This window comes from Chiloscyllium punctatum, chromosome 9 (assembly GCF_047496795.1).
Source record: "Chiloscyllium punctatum isolate Juve2018m chromosome 9, sChiPun1.3, whole genome shotgun sequence".
In the NCBI taxonomy this organism is placed as follows: Eukaryota; Metazoa; Chordata; class Chondrichthyes; order Orectolobiformes; family Hemiscylliidae; genus Chiloscyllium; species Chiloscyllium punctatum.
Window position 1 is genome coordinate 37,839,132 of NC_092747.1, and position 14,915 is coordinate 37,854,046.

Sequence of the window (14,915 nt, forward strand, 5' to 3'; positions counted from 1 at the left end):
TGGAGGCTGGGATAATTACAACATTTAAACGGCATGTGGGATGGGTAAATGAATAGGAAGGGTTTAGAGGGATATTGGCCAAATGCTGGCAAATGGGACTAAATTAATTAAGGATATCTGGTCAGCGTGGATGAGTTGGACCGCAGGGTCTGTTTCCATGCTGTACATCGCTATGACTCTATAACACGGGAGTATTTTAAAAACATTATCCTTACACGCGATTTGGGCTTCACTGGTTAGGTCAGCATTAACTGTCCTTTCCTAACAACTCTCGAGGTTGTGGTGTTGAGTTGCCTTTCTGATTTGCTGTAGTCCATGTGGTGTAGATAAGTCTCTGTTGCTGTCAGTAGAGGAGTTCCATGATTTTGACCCAGAGACAGTAAAGGAATTTTGGTTTATTCATACATTGCTGGCTGATCTAGAGTTTATTGCCGGTTCCAAGTTTCCCTTGAGAAGTTGATGATCCCTTCTTGAACTACTGCAATCCAATGCTGTAGATAGACACAATGCCATTAAGAAGGAAATTCTAGGATTTTGATCCTGTGACAGTGCAGGAACAGTGATATAGTTCCAAGTCAGGATGCTGAGTAACATGGAGGGGAACTTGCAGGGGAGTGGCGCTCCAATGTACCTGCTGCCCTTTTCCTTTTAGATGGAAGTGGTCATGGGTTTGGAAGGTGCTTAGAAGTTGAAATGCTGCAGTGAATCTTGGTGATGCTACTGCTACTGAGCATCAGTGATGAAGGGAGTAGATGCTTCTGGTGTCAATCCAATGGGTTGCTTTGTCCTAGATGGTGTCAAGCTTCTTGAGTGTTGTTGGAGTTGCACCCATCTAGGCAAGTGGGGAATATTCCATCACACTCTTGACTCCCCAGGTTTTGGGGAGTCAGACAATGAATTATTCACTGCAATATTCCTAGTCTCTGATCTCCTTGTGCAACCACAGCATTTATATGGCTGAACCAGTTCAGTTTCTGATCAATGCTAACCCCTAGGATATTGATAATGGGGGATTCTGCAACAGTAATATCATTGGACGTCAAGGGTTGGTGGGTAGATTGTCTCATCAGAGATGGTCATTGCCTAACACTTACATGACCCGAATATTACTTGCCACTTGTGAGTCCAAGCCTGGGGTATTGTCCAGGTCTTGCTGTAGTTAGCCATGAATTGCTTCAGTATCTGAGATATGGTGAATGGTGCTGAACATTTGCGCAATTGGCGAAAATCCCCCCTTCACACTTTATGATGAAGGAAAGATCATTGATGACGCAGCTGAAGATAGTTGGGTTTAGGACATGACCCTTACCAACTCCTGTAGTGACGTTCAGATGACCAACCTATTACAAGCTCAACCATCTTTCTTTGTGTCAGGTAGGACTCCAACCAGTCAGTACACACTATAACCTTCTCTCCCCAGCTCCTCTAAATCAAGTCAGGATGATGTGTGGCTTGAAGGGAAACTTGCAAGTCAATATTTATTCCTCATTCAAAATCACATCAGATGAGAAATAGAATATTCAAGTTAACTGTTATTCTTATTACATTTGACATTTAAAATAGTTATTTGGGGAATGGGCTTTAGGCTGTTCTTGTAATCTAGTTTAATCAAATGAGGCCTTCATTCCCCTGAGGGGCTGAAGTCCTGACTTTTTCACAGTACAAGGCCCAGCTCAACATTTCAAAACAGTAGTGAATATGTGACTAAGTGAGCAGTCACAGCATCATACCTACCCAATCAATCTGACCACTTGCAGAATAATCAATCTTTCTGAATAGTTCTCCGATTTGATCATGCTAGAATGAAGAAAAGAACAGAATGAGTTAAACTACAAACTATAAACAGCATTGACCTCAGTTTCAATCTATGAAAAATACAATAAGATATAAAGAACACCAGGAATGAGAAATGCTTTCTTAGTTGAATGAAAGTCAGGTCTGATGATCCATACAGCTGCGTTCTGAACAGTACCAGCATTTTATCTCCAACAACCTTCCTGGTAGATTACACCAAATATTCATATTTTAGTTAATAAATAACTATTGTCAACTCATTTGCTTAACTGGCTTTTCTTCAGACTGAAGATCTTAAGTTTTGGTGCTCTCCATTTCAATCCGACTTGCTGCTCTCCTTTACTCCCTTTTCTACGCCAATATAAGCCTCGTCTCAGCCCCGGCTCAAGTAGTAGCACCTGCACTTCTCAACCAGTATGTAAGGACCCCATTTTATGTGAGGACCCCATATCCCTGGCTAAAGCCAGGGTCAGGTCTGCCTGGAAGTTACTAGATTGCCATGCAGCCATTTACTGACTGTTGAGTCTTTAATTGGCTTGAACCAGATCCTCTGCCCTGATCAGAAAAGTTGATGAAATGACAGGCAGCTCTTTTGTCCCAACAGCACCATCAGGAGTAGTGGATATTCCTAGTATTGCAGACCATTGATGATGTTGCAGATGGACAGAGTTTGCAATTACAGTTCCTAACATAAGCAGTCAACATCCTGTAGCAACTTTCTGATAGTTTATTGTGTTTGTTAAGGTTCATTAGGTAAAGATAATTGGGGATGGTTCCTTGCTATCAGAGGACAAATAGACTGTTGGTGTGGAATATTTGGTCTGGTTAAATTTATGATGGCAGCATCCTGCTGTTTGGGGAACTCTCCCTTGGGTCATGCTCCTCTTCTTCTGGTCCATCTTCTACCTGGGAAAACAGCTCCCCAACGACCACCTGATGAGAATTTCTCAATGAGAACTCTCCTCTGTCATATCATATTTCTAGGGGCAGTGAGCTTACACTGGGTCAATCAATTATCCATACAATTTTGGGACAGTTCCTCATGAGACTGGGTAACTGTTGTCCCCTTGCTGGTCTTTATCCAAGGGTTAGTTTATCATTCTATGGAAGAACAAATATTTCTTTGTTGTGAAAATACTCTGATAATAAGGTCGTGTGGTGGCAGATCAATGTTTTGTTTATGCTTGTGGAAGTCTACTTACAAATGTGAAATGAGGGTGCGAGCTACACAGAAAACACCAAATATGGAATACTGAGTGAACACAGTATTAAAGAGGACCGTAATTTCCAGCACCATCCCATAAGGAAGAAGACAGAAAGCCTAAATGAAGACAAGTCTCACTGAGGCCCAGCAGGGTAGCATAACCTCAAGAAGGGAAGTGAGCAACCAGGATGGAGGGAGTGGAATGAGAATACTGAGTAGCCTTACCAAAACCCACTCATGCCCAAATTCTCAGTCACCGTGCTGCAATTAAAATGAAAGTGCATTTATATAAAATCCTCCACTGCCAATATTTGGGAAAATTGAACAAGGATGGTTTTTCTCTTCTTTTAAAAAGAGAAGATTTGGAAGATGGTAAATGTGGAAAGTACATTTCCACTTGAGGGAGAATCCATTCCTCTGAGCAACAAATACAAAACCTGAAAGGAATCCAAGTATTTAAAACTGGAAAGTTATCTCTAGGCCATAAAAACTGCAAGTATCAGTTCAGTAAAAAATTAAATAGTCAAGATTGGAGTGGACTTCCTGATTATACGTAAAAGACATTACTGGGAAAAAAATGAAACATTGTTTTGCTATTTATGATAAGATATTTCTAATCTTTCATTTATCTGCATAGTTTCTTTTTACTTTGTATGATAAACCTGTGTGCTTTTATTAAAGAACACTGATTGCCTCTTGAATATGTTCAGCAACTAAACACCATGGTAAACAACTACAAAAAAGTTAAACTTGTGATCTACCAAGCCACTCTGATATCGGATTCATCCAGTACCTTCAACTGGGATGATCACACCATTCAACGTAAGCATTCATTTAAATTTCAGCTGAACTTATGCAATACGGGTACAGCACAAATTGAAAGCTACAGCTGTATCTATGAATAATGACAATAATGAAATGATGAGAAAAGTTGTGTACACTTAGCACACAAAATGGGGTGGCACGGTGGTTAGCACTGCTGCTTCACGGTCCCAGGTTCAATTCCAGCCTCGGGTGACTGTCTGGGTGGAGTTTGCACATTCCCTCCACGTGCGTTTCCTCCAGGTGTTCTGGTTTCCTCCCACAGTCCAAAGATGTGCGGATCAGGTGAATTGGCCTTGCTAAATTGCCCGTAGCATGCGGTTCATTAAATAGAGGGAAATGGGTGTGGGTGGGTTACTCTTAGGAGGGTCGGTGTGGACTGGTTGGACCAAAGGGCCTGTTTCCACACTGTAGGGAATCTAATCTAATCAAAAATACAGATATTTTCCATAGTCTAGAATGTGCTATGGATATGGACACAATATGGTCTTAAAGCCAATAAACACTAATTGCTCTGTTTTACTTTCACCATATGATCTTAATTTGTCTTTATAAATATATTAGTCCAGATGTTAACGCAGGAGTTGGGTGAGTGGGAATAGGGAAAGTGAAATGATCCTCTGATATCACTAGCATGAAACTAGATTAGTTTCAACTCATGGGTTTCAATTTAATGTAATTGGTAGGCTGCTGACCCATTTTCTGTGTTATTGTCGAACAAGCCAGACAAGATTTACTTGCCATCTATTTCTAACTGATGGGAGTTTGCAAAGACATTATATATAATTATACATATATATAATTTGTTTATTCCCAGAAGCAAATGCAACTTTTTTTCATGTTTCTTCGCTTCACCTCTTGATCAATAAACGGTAACAACTTTTTAAAATTTTCCAATTTGTGATGCTCTCACAATAAACAACAACATGTTATTCAATGCCGGGCATTAGGTGAAAGTGGACTCCATGTAATATGGGATGGCACTAAGGACAAATTTCCTGTATAACCTCATGATCTTTGATCAGACAGGTAATGATATGAAGAGGAAGTACATTCACAAGTGTGAGTTTATATTCTCAATTAATAGAAAACATAGAAAAAAATACAGCGCAGTACAGGCCCTTTGGCCCTCGATGTTGCACCGATCAAAGCCCACCTAACCTACACTAGCCCACTATCCTCCATATGCCTATCCAATGCCCGCTTAAATGCCCATAAAGAGGGAGAGTCCACCACTGCTACTGGCAGGGCATTCCATGAACTCACAACTCGCTGAGTAAAGAATCTACCCCTAACGTCTATACCTACCACCCCTTAATTTAAAGCTATGCCCCCTCGTAATAGCTGACTCCATACGTGGAAAAAGGTTCTCATGGTCAACCCTGTCTAAACCCCTAATCAACTTGTACACCTCTATCAAGTCACCCCTAAACCTTCTTTTCTCCAATGAAAACAGCTGAGTGTCACTCGTTCCACCAATGTGCCCTCAGAGCCATTCCTTTTTTGTTTCCCTCCCACTGCATGTCCTGTGTTGGGCTATTTGTGTCTGAAAGTGATTGATCTGGTATACTGTTGGGGTTCAAATATGGCATTGGTGCCATGAATCCTTGAAGGTGCCAGAAACAATGAGTATTTCTGTCATTGTGAGCACACAGAAATGTGAGTGTGATGTTATAGGGGCATGGTGCCTACAGAATGAGGTGAGCAGCTGAGGATCGGATAAGATAACTCACTGTCTTGATACCAGGGAAATTCCCAACATGAAACTCTCCAAAACTGACATTTAATCAATTGCTTTATTAAATTGCTGCCATTGTGTTTCAGGCACTTAGACTACAGCATTTCAGGCAGTCTGCTCACAACCACTATTGGGCTTATTTATTTTTATTGTTTGCCTACAACAATCATTATTACATTTTAAAGAGGCAACAACCTTTAGTAACTTGCTTTATATTTGTAAAGGACTGAACAGTTAAGCAAGTAGAACTAAGTAATACATTAATGGATATAACATCTGAAGTTTTTATCGGTTAATGTTTACATTATTATGATTCCTTGGCCTACACTGTTAAAAACCTTTCTGTCATAACAATGGAACAGTTAAGATTAAGACCTTAGAACTTTTTACTGAAAATAAATACAATGAATGAGAACCTGCAAGTTTGTGGAAGTTCAGCTACAATCAGAATTGTAGAATCTTTGGAGAAACAGGAAGCACTATGTCTTGGGGCATACTCCATGAACTACTATCAAAGAGATCAACTGGACCTGATCACATTGATCAGGACAAATAAGATATGTTCATGTCTCTGAGACAAAACAAAGGAGATGCAAGACGTCACTGGCACACATCTGGAAGACCATATACTATGGTCAACAAAACATAGCAATAAGAGAAAAGATGTACTCCAAAGAAATTGAATGGAGGAACCATCAGAACAGAGTTTTGTTTGATATCTATTGCTTTTGTGAAGTATTAACTTTGTATTTCTTTTTGCTACTTTACTAACTCTCTGACTTAATTAAAAAATGTGAGCATGTATCTTGCAGGTTAGAACTGGTCAGGATTCCTGAGTGAGATCTGCTGGGGCATCCTCTTGTCTTGTATAAATTATTATATCTGGGATGAGCCTCCTTCTCTCTGTCTGTGACACCTTACATCACCTTCTCGTCAGCAATTGGGAATGGCAACAAATGTTAGACAATATTATACCACATGAAAGTATTAAAGAATTACTGATAAAGCTGTACCTACAGGCAGAAATGCATTTTAAGTGCAGGAACTCAAGTTTCCAAGGGAATCATGCCAGGAAACTTCGTCATGTAAGTACCATTTTCAAAAGCTTGACTATTCTCAATACTAGATAATAATTTGGAAGCATGATAATCAAACTTTTCATGGTCTAAGTAAAATAGCATTAAAACTAAGAACGGGGAGGAAAGCTGCTTTCATCTGAAAAACCAGCCACATCATCATTTCTTGCATCAAAGAGAAGAGTCAGGGATGCAAAGCTGCCCTGTCATTTCTGGATTAGTGGTGCTGGAAGAGCACAGCAGTTCAGGCAGCATCCAATGAGCAGCGAAATCGACATTTCGGGCAAAGGCCCTTCATCAGGAATAAAGGCAGTGAGCCTGAAGCGTGGAGAGATAAGCTAGAGGAGGGTGGGGGTGGGGAGAGAGTAGCATAGAGTACAATGGGTGAGTGGGGGAGGAGATGAAGGTGATAGGTCAGGGAGGAGAGGGTGGAGTGGATAGGTGGAAAAGGAGATAGGCAGGTAGGACAAGTCCGGACAAGTCATGGGGACAGTGCTGAGCTGGAAGTTTGGAATTAGGGTGAGGTGGGGGAAGGGGAAATGAGGAAACTGTTGAAGTCCACATTGATGCCCTGGGGTTGAAGTGTTCCGCGGCGGAAGATGAGGCGTTCTTCCTCCAGGCATCTGGTGGTGAGGGAGCGGCGGTGAAGGAGGCCCAGGACCTCCATGTCCTCGGCAGAGTGGAAGGGGGAGTTGAAATGTTGGACCACGGGGTGGTGTGGTTGATTGGTGCAGGTGTCCCGGAGATGTTCCCTAAAGCGCTCTGCTAGGAGGCACCCAGTCTCCCCAAAGTAGAGGAGACAGCATCGGGAGCAATGGATACAATAAATGATATTAGTGGATGTGCAGGTAAAACTTTGATGGATGTGAAGGCTCCTTTACGGCCTTGGATAGAGGTGAGGGAGGAGGTGTGGGCGCAGGTTTTACAGTTCCTGCGGTGGCAGGGGAAAGTGCCAGGATGGGAGGGTGGGTTGTAGGGGGGCGTGGACCTGACCAGGTAGTCACGGAGGGAACGGTCTTTGCGGAAGGTGGAAAGGGAGGGAAATATATCCGTGGTGATGGGGTCTTTTTGGAGGTGGCGGAAATGTCGGCGGATGATTTGGTTTATGCGAAGGTTGATAGGGTGGAAGGTGAGCACCAGGGGCGTTCTGTCCTTGTTACGGTTGGAGGGGTGGGGGTCTGAGGGCGGAGGTGCGGGATGTGGACGAGATGCGTTGGAGGGCATCTTTAACCACGTGGGAAGGGAAATTGGGGTCTCTAAAGAAAGGGCCAACTGGTGGCCATCTGGTGTGTTCTGTGGTGGAACTAGTCCTCCTGGGAGCAGATACGGCAGAGGCGGAGGAATTGGGAATATGGGATGGCATTTTTGCAAGAGGTTTGTTCAGGGCTTGTTTCATGCCTCCAGGCAGCACTTCATTCCAGCTTTGCCTTCTATTTTTGACTCAGTTTCCTTTGGTAGAGTTTGACAGTGGATTTAAATACCTTTTGCAATTTTCCAAATGTTTTAAAAATTGTCAGCTCATTATATCATGACTTTACTTAAGAAGCTTTAAGTTACCCCTTTGATTTTCTTGAAATTTCACCAGAATTGCAATTTTTCAGTCAGATTGCTAGGGTCCTCCCATTAAAAATGTTGTGTTAAAAAGTATAGCAACAAATTACCTGCACAATATTGCACACAACTTCTTGGTACTGCAATACTTTCCAAACATTTGTGACTAATCTTTTCTTGCAGCAGAAATTATAATAAATTAGAGCAAATCTTACTGTATCAAGCTGTAAAAAATTGTGTCTTGACTTTTTGTTTTGTTTAACTGATCTTTTTAATGAACCTGCTCAGAGATGTTATTACACACTTTTAGAGCAGGTGGGATTTGAACCCAAACTCCTGGTTTAAGGGTTGGGGCACTACCACAGTGCCACAAGAGGGCCTTAACTCATGCTTAACCAAGGTCTTAACAAACTAATGCTATGTTATCTTTAAAAATGTTTAGCATTTATTGCATATCGAAGGCAAACTCGGAATGTCGCTCTAAAAGACCCTGAGAGGCCTTGAGCATGTGGAAAGGATTTTGTCTCTTGTGGGACTGGACAGTGTTTTTACTTCTATTTCTTTCAATCTAGTGTACTGTATTCGCCGCTCACAATGCTAAGTTCTATACATTGGTAAGACCAGACACAGACTGGAACACCTCAGCTTTGTCCACAGAAATGTTTCTAAACCTCATTACTTCAGTTAAAAATCACACAACACCAGGTTATAGTCCAACAGGTTTAATTGGAAGCACTAGCTTTCGGAGCGACACTCCTTCATCAGGTGATTGTGGAGGGCTCGATCGTAACACAGAATTTATAGCAAAAATTTGCAGTATGATGTAACTGAAATTATACATTGAAAAATTGATTGTCTGTTAAGCCTTTCATCTGTTAGAATACAGTGATAATTTCACTACTTTCATGTGTAAATCACAAAACCCTTTTTTTTAAAGTTGCATTCTCGGGTTAGCTGTTAACAATGGTGATAGTTAGACAATATGTTGAAGGTGTTAGCCCCCTGTGTTAGCCTCCAACTCATTACTTCAATTATCTTGCTCTCAGGCAACAATTTCTGTCCTGGGCCTGCAACTGTATTCCAACAAAGCACAATACAAGCTGGACAAACAAACACCTTGGGTTCCAATTAGGCACTTTACAGCTCCTTGGATTCAACACCGAATTCCATAACTTCAGAGCATGACCTTGGAATCCTCCATTTTTGTGCATCCTCCAATGCCACTCCTTCTTTACCATCCCCTCCCCTCCCAACTCCAACACAAATTCAGCTCTTAGCTGAATGGATCAATTTTCTCCTGTTCCCACCTTCCTTCAGAACTTTTTAAACATCTCTATCTTCCCTTCACCACCATTAACAACTGCTTTGCTTTTGGCTCTGAAGATCCTCTGACGATTCCACTTGCTCCTCCCTCCCCTCTCCAACATACACTTTTCAAAGTCTTTTGGGTCTGAAGAAATCATATCAGACTTAAAACATTAAAGTTATGTTTCTCTTTTCACAGATGCTGCCAGACTTACTGCATTTCTCCAGCACTTTGTTTTTATTTTAATCTCAAACTAGGGATCACCAATGTCAGACAGATATGAGAAGGGTTGAGAGTTTTGGAATCCTCATCTTCAAAGGTAGTAGAAGCAAAGTTGTTGATAATTTTCAAGGCAAAGATAGATAGGCTCATGATAACTAAAAGGATGAAAGCTTATTGTGGAAAGGCAAGAATGTGGAGTGTAATATCAGCCACAAGTTTATTGAGTGATGGAGCAGGCTAAAGGGCCTGAGTGGCCTATTTCTGTTCCTAAGTCAAATGTTCATCTCTTTTTATGTTTTGGTCTTATTTCCGAATTTCCCAGGTCTCTCCTATTACTGGAAATTGTCCCAAGAGGAAATTTCATCTTCTTTATCAGGAAATAGGGGGGCCAAGAGAAAGTAGTAAACTTTAAAACTATGCATGTCCTGGCAACTGTTGTGTTATGTCTTGCAGCAGGATGTGATATACCTTTAAAGGGGCATTCTCATGTCAGTGCTGGATCATAGCATGTCATCTAATGGTATAAAGCTGTCAGTCTCCATCTCACTGTGCTATGTCCTCTTGAAGCATGACATGCTGAGGGAGGCTTTCTGCAATGCATCCAAATTGTTAGCTTGAGCCCAAAAATGCAAGTCCCAATGACTGCTATGTATATGTAACAATGGTTCATTGAGTTCTTCAGTATTATGTCACTCACATCACATCCATATTATTGTTAGAAATATCACAGCATAATCATACAGATCATCTGTATATCTTGCCACCCCACATGCCCAGCTTCCAACACTTACTACTCCATGGAATCCCAGGCACTTCTTCATTATTTCCTTGAATGCCTCCACATCTAAGTATTTCCTTCCAGCATTTTCAAACTCCTAAAAACAAGAAAGGTAAATAAAGATTCACTTTTCAAACATCAAACCCTCTTTTTTCAGCTAAAACATAGTGTGGATGTTCTGGATGTGCTTACTTTGCTCTTTATTTGATTCTGTGCAGGTTATACTATACAGCCATCTTCAGCATCAATGACCCTCCCACACCTTAAGGTCTGAACTGGGAATGTTCACCGATGATTGCACAATGTTCCGCACTATTTGTGGCTCCTCAGATACTGAAGCAATCCATTTTCAAATGCAACAAAATCTGGACAGTACCCAGTCTTGTGCTGACAAATGGAAAGTAACATTCACTCCACACAAGTACTGGGCAATGATATAAGAGACCACCATCCATAACCATGCCCCTGGATATTTACCAATGTTATCATCACTATCAACATTCTGTGAACTAACATTAACCAAAATCTCATCTGGACATGCCCCACGAAACACAGTAGCTACAACAGCAGGTCAGAGGCTAAGTCAGGAGTGTGATGGAATACTCCCCACTTGCCTGGATGGGTGCAGCTCTAACAACACTCAAGAAGCTCGACACCATCCAGGACAAAGCAGCCCACTTGATTGGCACAACATCCACAAGAATCCACTCCCTCCACCACAGACAGTTAGTAGCAGCAATTTGTACTAGCTACAAGTTGCACTGCAAAAATTTACCTAAGATCTTTAGACAGCACCTTCCAAAATGACGACCACTTCCATCCAGAGGGTATGGGCAGCAGATACAAGGGGAGACCACCAGGTCCAAGTTCCTCTCCAAGCCACTCACTGTCCTGACTTGGAAATATATCGCTGCTCCTTCACTGTCGCTGGGTCAAAATCCTTGAACTTTCTCCCTAAGGGCATTGTGGGTCTACCTTCAGCAGGTGGACTACAGCGGTTTGGGAAAACAACTCATCACTAACTTCTTAAGGCAAACTAGAGGCGGGCAATAAATGCTGACCAGCCAGTGACACTCACATCTCATAAGTGTATATAAAAATGTTATGCTCACATGAACTGCTTTACTCATCACAATCCATGTTTTAATTGCTCAGACTCTACGCAGCACAAACGAAAGGCCTGATTATAGTTCAGGGTCATGGGTTGTGGGTCAGGAAGGCACCCTGTTGACAGCTGAAAACAAGGCCATGTGAACACCAGGTCTCATTAGATTAGCAGGACTAGGCTGTCGAAAATCACCGTGCAGAAAATAGACAATCCAAGGACTGTCTTGCACAATCTCCAAACATCTGCCAATTAATCTTGAAGCATGAGTGAAAATCTTTTCAAATAAAGTTGTATTCCTTGCAGTAATTTGCTGTGCTCAAGCTGCTTTTACAATGTTCCAAATGGTTGCATGTAGCTTCTTACAGATTAGAATGAGCAGAAAGGCTGCCTACAACTTACTCAGGTTTCTGTGGAGATTTTGATGGAGAGAATGTGGGGCAGGTTGGAGCACTCCCTCTCGAGTCAGTTGGCAGCTTTAATAGGAACTTAAATAACCTTCACAAAGACTCTAGCATCATGAGACACCAATGCAGCATGGAGCGACATTGAATGGACAAGGACCTTAATGGAACCATCCATCTCAGTCTACCCTGCAAAAAGGTGATGTGCCTGGCCTCATCGGGATGGCAATAGTGTGATGGATACAATAAACATTGCCCTTTCCCATGCTGTCAGTGCTCCTTCCCCCAATCTATTCCCAATTAAGAGGTCTACCATGGTGCTAGCTAGGCAATTGGGCTAGCAGACCTCTCTGCAGTAGCAGCTCACAGCCTTCAAGGTTCAAATACCTATATGTCTTATATCTTACAGTGTTATTCAAGTTAAAACACTTAAAATAGCCAGTTCAATGGAAAAGTTGCAGAATACATCCATACAGGTTCATTATGATACACATCATCCATCACACAAAAAACTAAACTCTGCTTCAGTCTAAATGAACCATTTCCATAAGAAATAAATTTATTAAATCTGAAAGTGAAAAACTCAGTGTGATAGATTAGAAATAGCAAAAGGTTCAATAACAGCTTGTGGCAATTGTCACAAAATCAAATAAATAGTTCAAAGAAAAACATATTCTGTGGTCAAATTGTTTACTCACCTCATCATACTATTTAATTTCATTTAGTAAGATGTGCCTCTATTGATATCTACCAATGTTATTTTAAATTCAGATTTCTCCTTAACTTTGCAAACTTTGGATGGTTCATGATATAGGTGTGATCTGGTGTTTATGCAGAGGTAATCAGAGCACAGTCTGGACAAGTTGCCTTAAAAAAACCCAAGTACAGTATTTTATCCCTTAATGATTTGGCATTGAACTGATTACAGTCTAAAGCCATCGATATGAATCTATGCAACTCTGTAGCAGTGATTAAAAGACATCCGAAGATTATTGTACTCTACTACAATATCAGAGAGACAGAAAAGTTGTAACTTTTTAAATTCTCCTCATAACACTTAATAAGGACTTGTAGACAGCCATGTCATCTGAACCTCCCATAGTTTTCCACAAGTTATACCATATTTCCAGAACAAACTCTCCTTTTGTGTGTGATGGTAACCACTGAGTGTAATTCAGGGCCAAAAACAGGTTGTTATAACTAGATGGTTGCCCTAACCGAGTTAATTCTCTACTTTTCATTTCTGAAAGAAAGAGTTTCCAAATAGCCACTTCTGGTGCAGTTCAATTAAGCTTCAAGATCAGGCCATAATAATGAATAGTAAGGTATGGGTAGCATGATCACACTGTATTGGTGTCTCTGTTCAAGTACAGCCCAGATTATTTTTAGATAACTTGATATAATTCAACACTAGCCTTTCACATGTCCTCAACTCCCATCACTTGTGGAATTGATTGGAAAATGTATGGTGCAGGCTCAGATCAAAAATAAGTGGAGTCCTATTTAAGTTATGGGATCCTCATTTTCAAACCTGAAACAGCCCAATTCTTGGATGAAAGAGGACTGGCTGGGTTAACAGTGGCAAAGTATCATACATTTAGAGACTGTGATCTCTTGCTAACCCTACCAATGAATACCAATCTTAGTGAGTCTTAATTAACTCTATTTTCTTAATAACTTTGAATCATTAAGTGGTGATGTTATTTGAAGAAATGATTATGGCCATGGGAATATTTCACTTTAGCTTTATATGCTGTCATTATTGCAGAAGATTCTTATTTTTCTTCACTAGACTGTAATTAAGTGAACATTTATCTATTTGCACAATGCACTTCTCACTTAAGCTTTGACTTTAATCACGAGGATCCAGGATAGCATGCTGGACTGGGAAGGAGAGAAACTGACCTCAAAGGCAGCCTGCATACTCTTCAGGTGTTCCAGGGAGACTTGCTGTTCAATCTGTAAATAAAACAAGTAAATGAAATTTATGTAATGATGGTATTTTGTTAAAAATTCATGCATGATGTGTGGATGAAACCAGCTTTATTGCTGATCCATACACAACAGAATTGGTTATTAGGCCATTTCAGAGCACATATTGTTGTGGGTCTGGTATCATATGCAGGCTGGAATGAATAACGATGGAGGACTTGTTTCCTTCAAAGGCATTAGAGAGTTGATTTTGGATCTCCAATACTGCCAAATTGGTGGAAGGTATGTTGAACCTTAGTCTGTTGAGTCAGCTTTGTAGTCTCACTACATTTTCGGAAAGCACACAGGATACCTGGCAAAAGCAGAAGATTCCAGCCTGTGGAATCCTGCTTTGCACGTTGCTGTAGAGGCAAAAAAAAAACTGCAGATGCTGGAATCCAAAGTGGATAAGCAGGAGGCCGGAAGAACACAGCAAGCCAGGCAGCATCAGGAGGGGAAGAAGTCAACATTTTGGGTGTAACCCTTCTGCAGGACATTGCTGTAGGCTTTGGCCTGAAACAAGTAGTCTCTATGCAAACAAAATTTCTGATCAGCAGGATTGTGAGCAGAAACAACAGAATAAATTAGTTCCAATCATTCTTGGGGGACAATTGTTTCACTCCTGCTCAGTAAAAGCCATGACATTTAGATTAGTACTTGCTAAGTTTTCTTCCCTGTTGTGACCCAATGTTGAGCTTTGAAAATGATCATGACCTTCACTGAAAACTGTAAGAATGCAACAGGACCTGAGAGAGAGCAGAGGCTTATTGGAGCAGGAGCGTAGCTCTTATTACTTGATCAGAGCTTCATGGCAGCCATTGCTAAGACCCCAAAATCATAGCACTGCACCCCATCTGGGGATGACTTCACTTCAGGAATTCCTGGTTTAGGTTAGGTGCTGCTGCAACATGAGCATACAAATAACCCACGGGCTCTTGTGTTGC

The 14,915-nt window shown here is 41.2% G+C and overlaps 1 protein-coding gene across 1 annotated transcript in view; it reads right to left on the reverse strand.

Moving 5' to 3' along the window:
- wdr95 (WD40 repeat domain 95) overlaps positions 1 to 14,915 on the reverse strand; it is a 131,090-nt gene that overhangs the window by 83,776 nt on the left and 32,399 nt on the right. The window contains exons 3-5 of the mRNA XM_072577260.1: positions 13,906 to 13,959; positions 10,505 to 10,588; positions 1,735 to 1,797 (exon numbers count right to left, since the gene is read on the reverse strand). Coding sequence (XP_072433361.1) covers positions 1,735 to 1,797; positions 10,505 to 10,588; positions 13,906 to 13,959 — 201 coding nt within the window. The remainder of the gene's footprint in view (positions 1 to 1,734; positions 1,798 to 10,504; positions 10,589 to 13,905; positions 13,960 to 14,915) is intronic.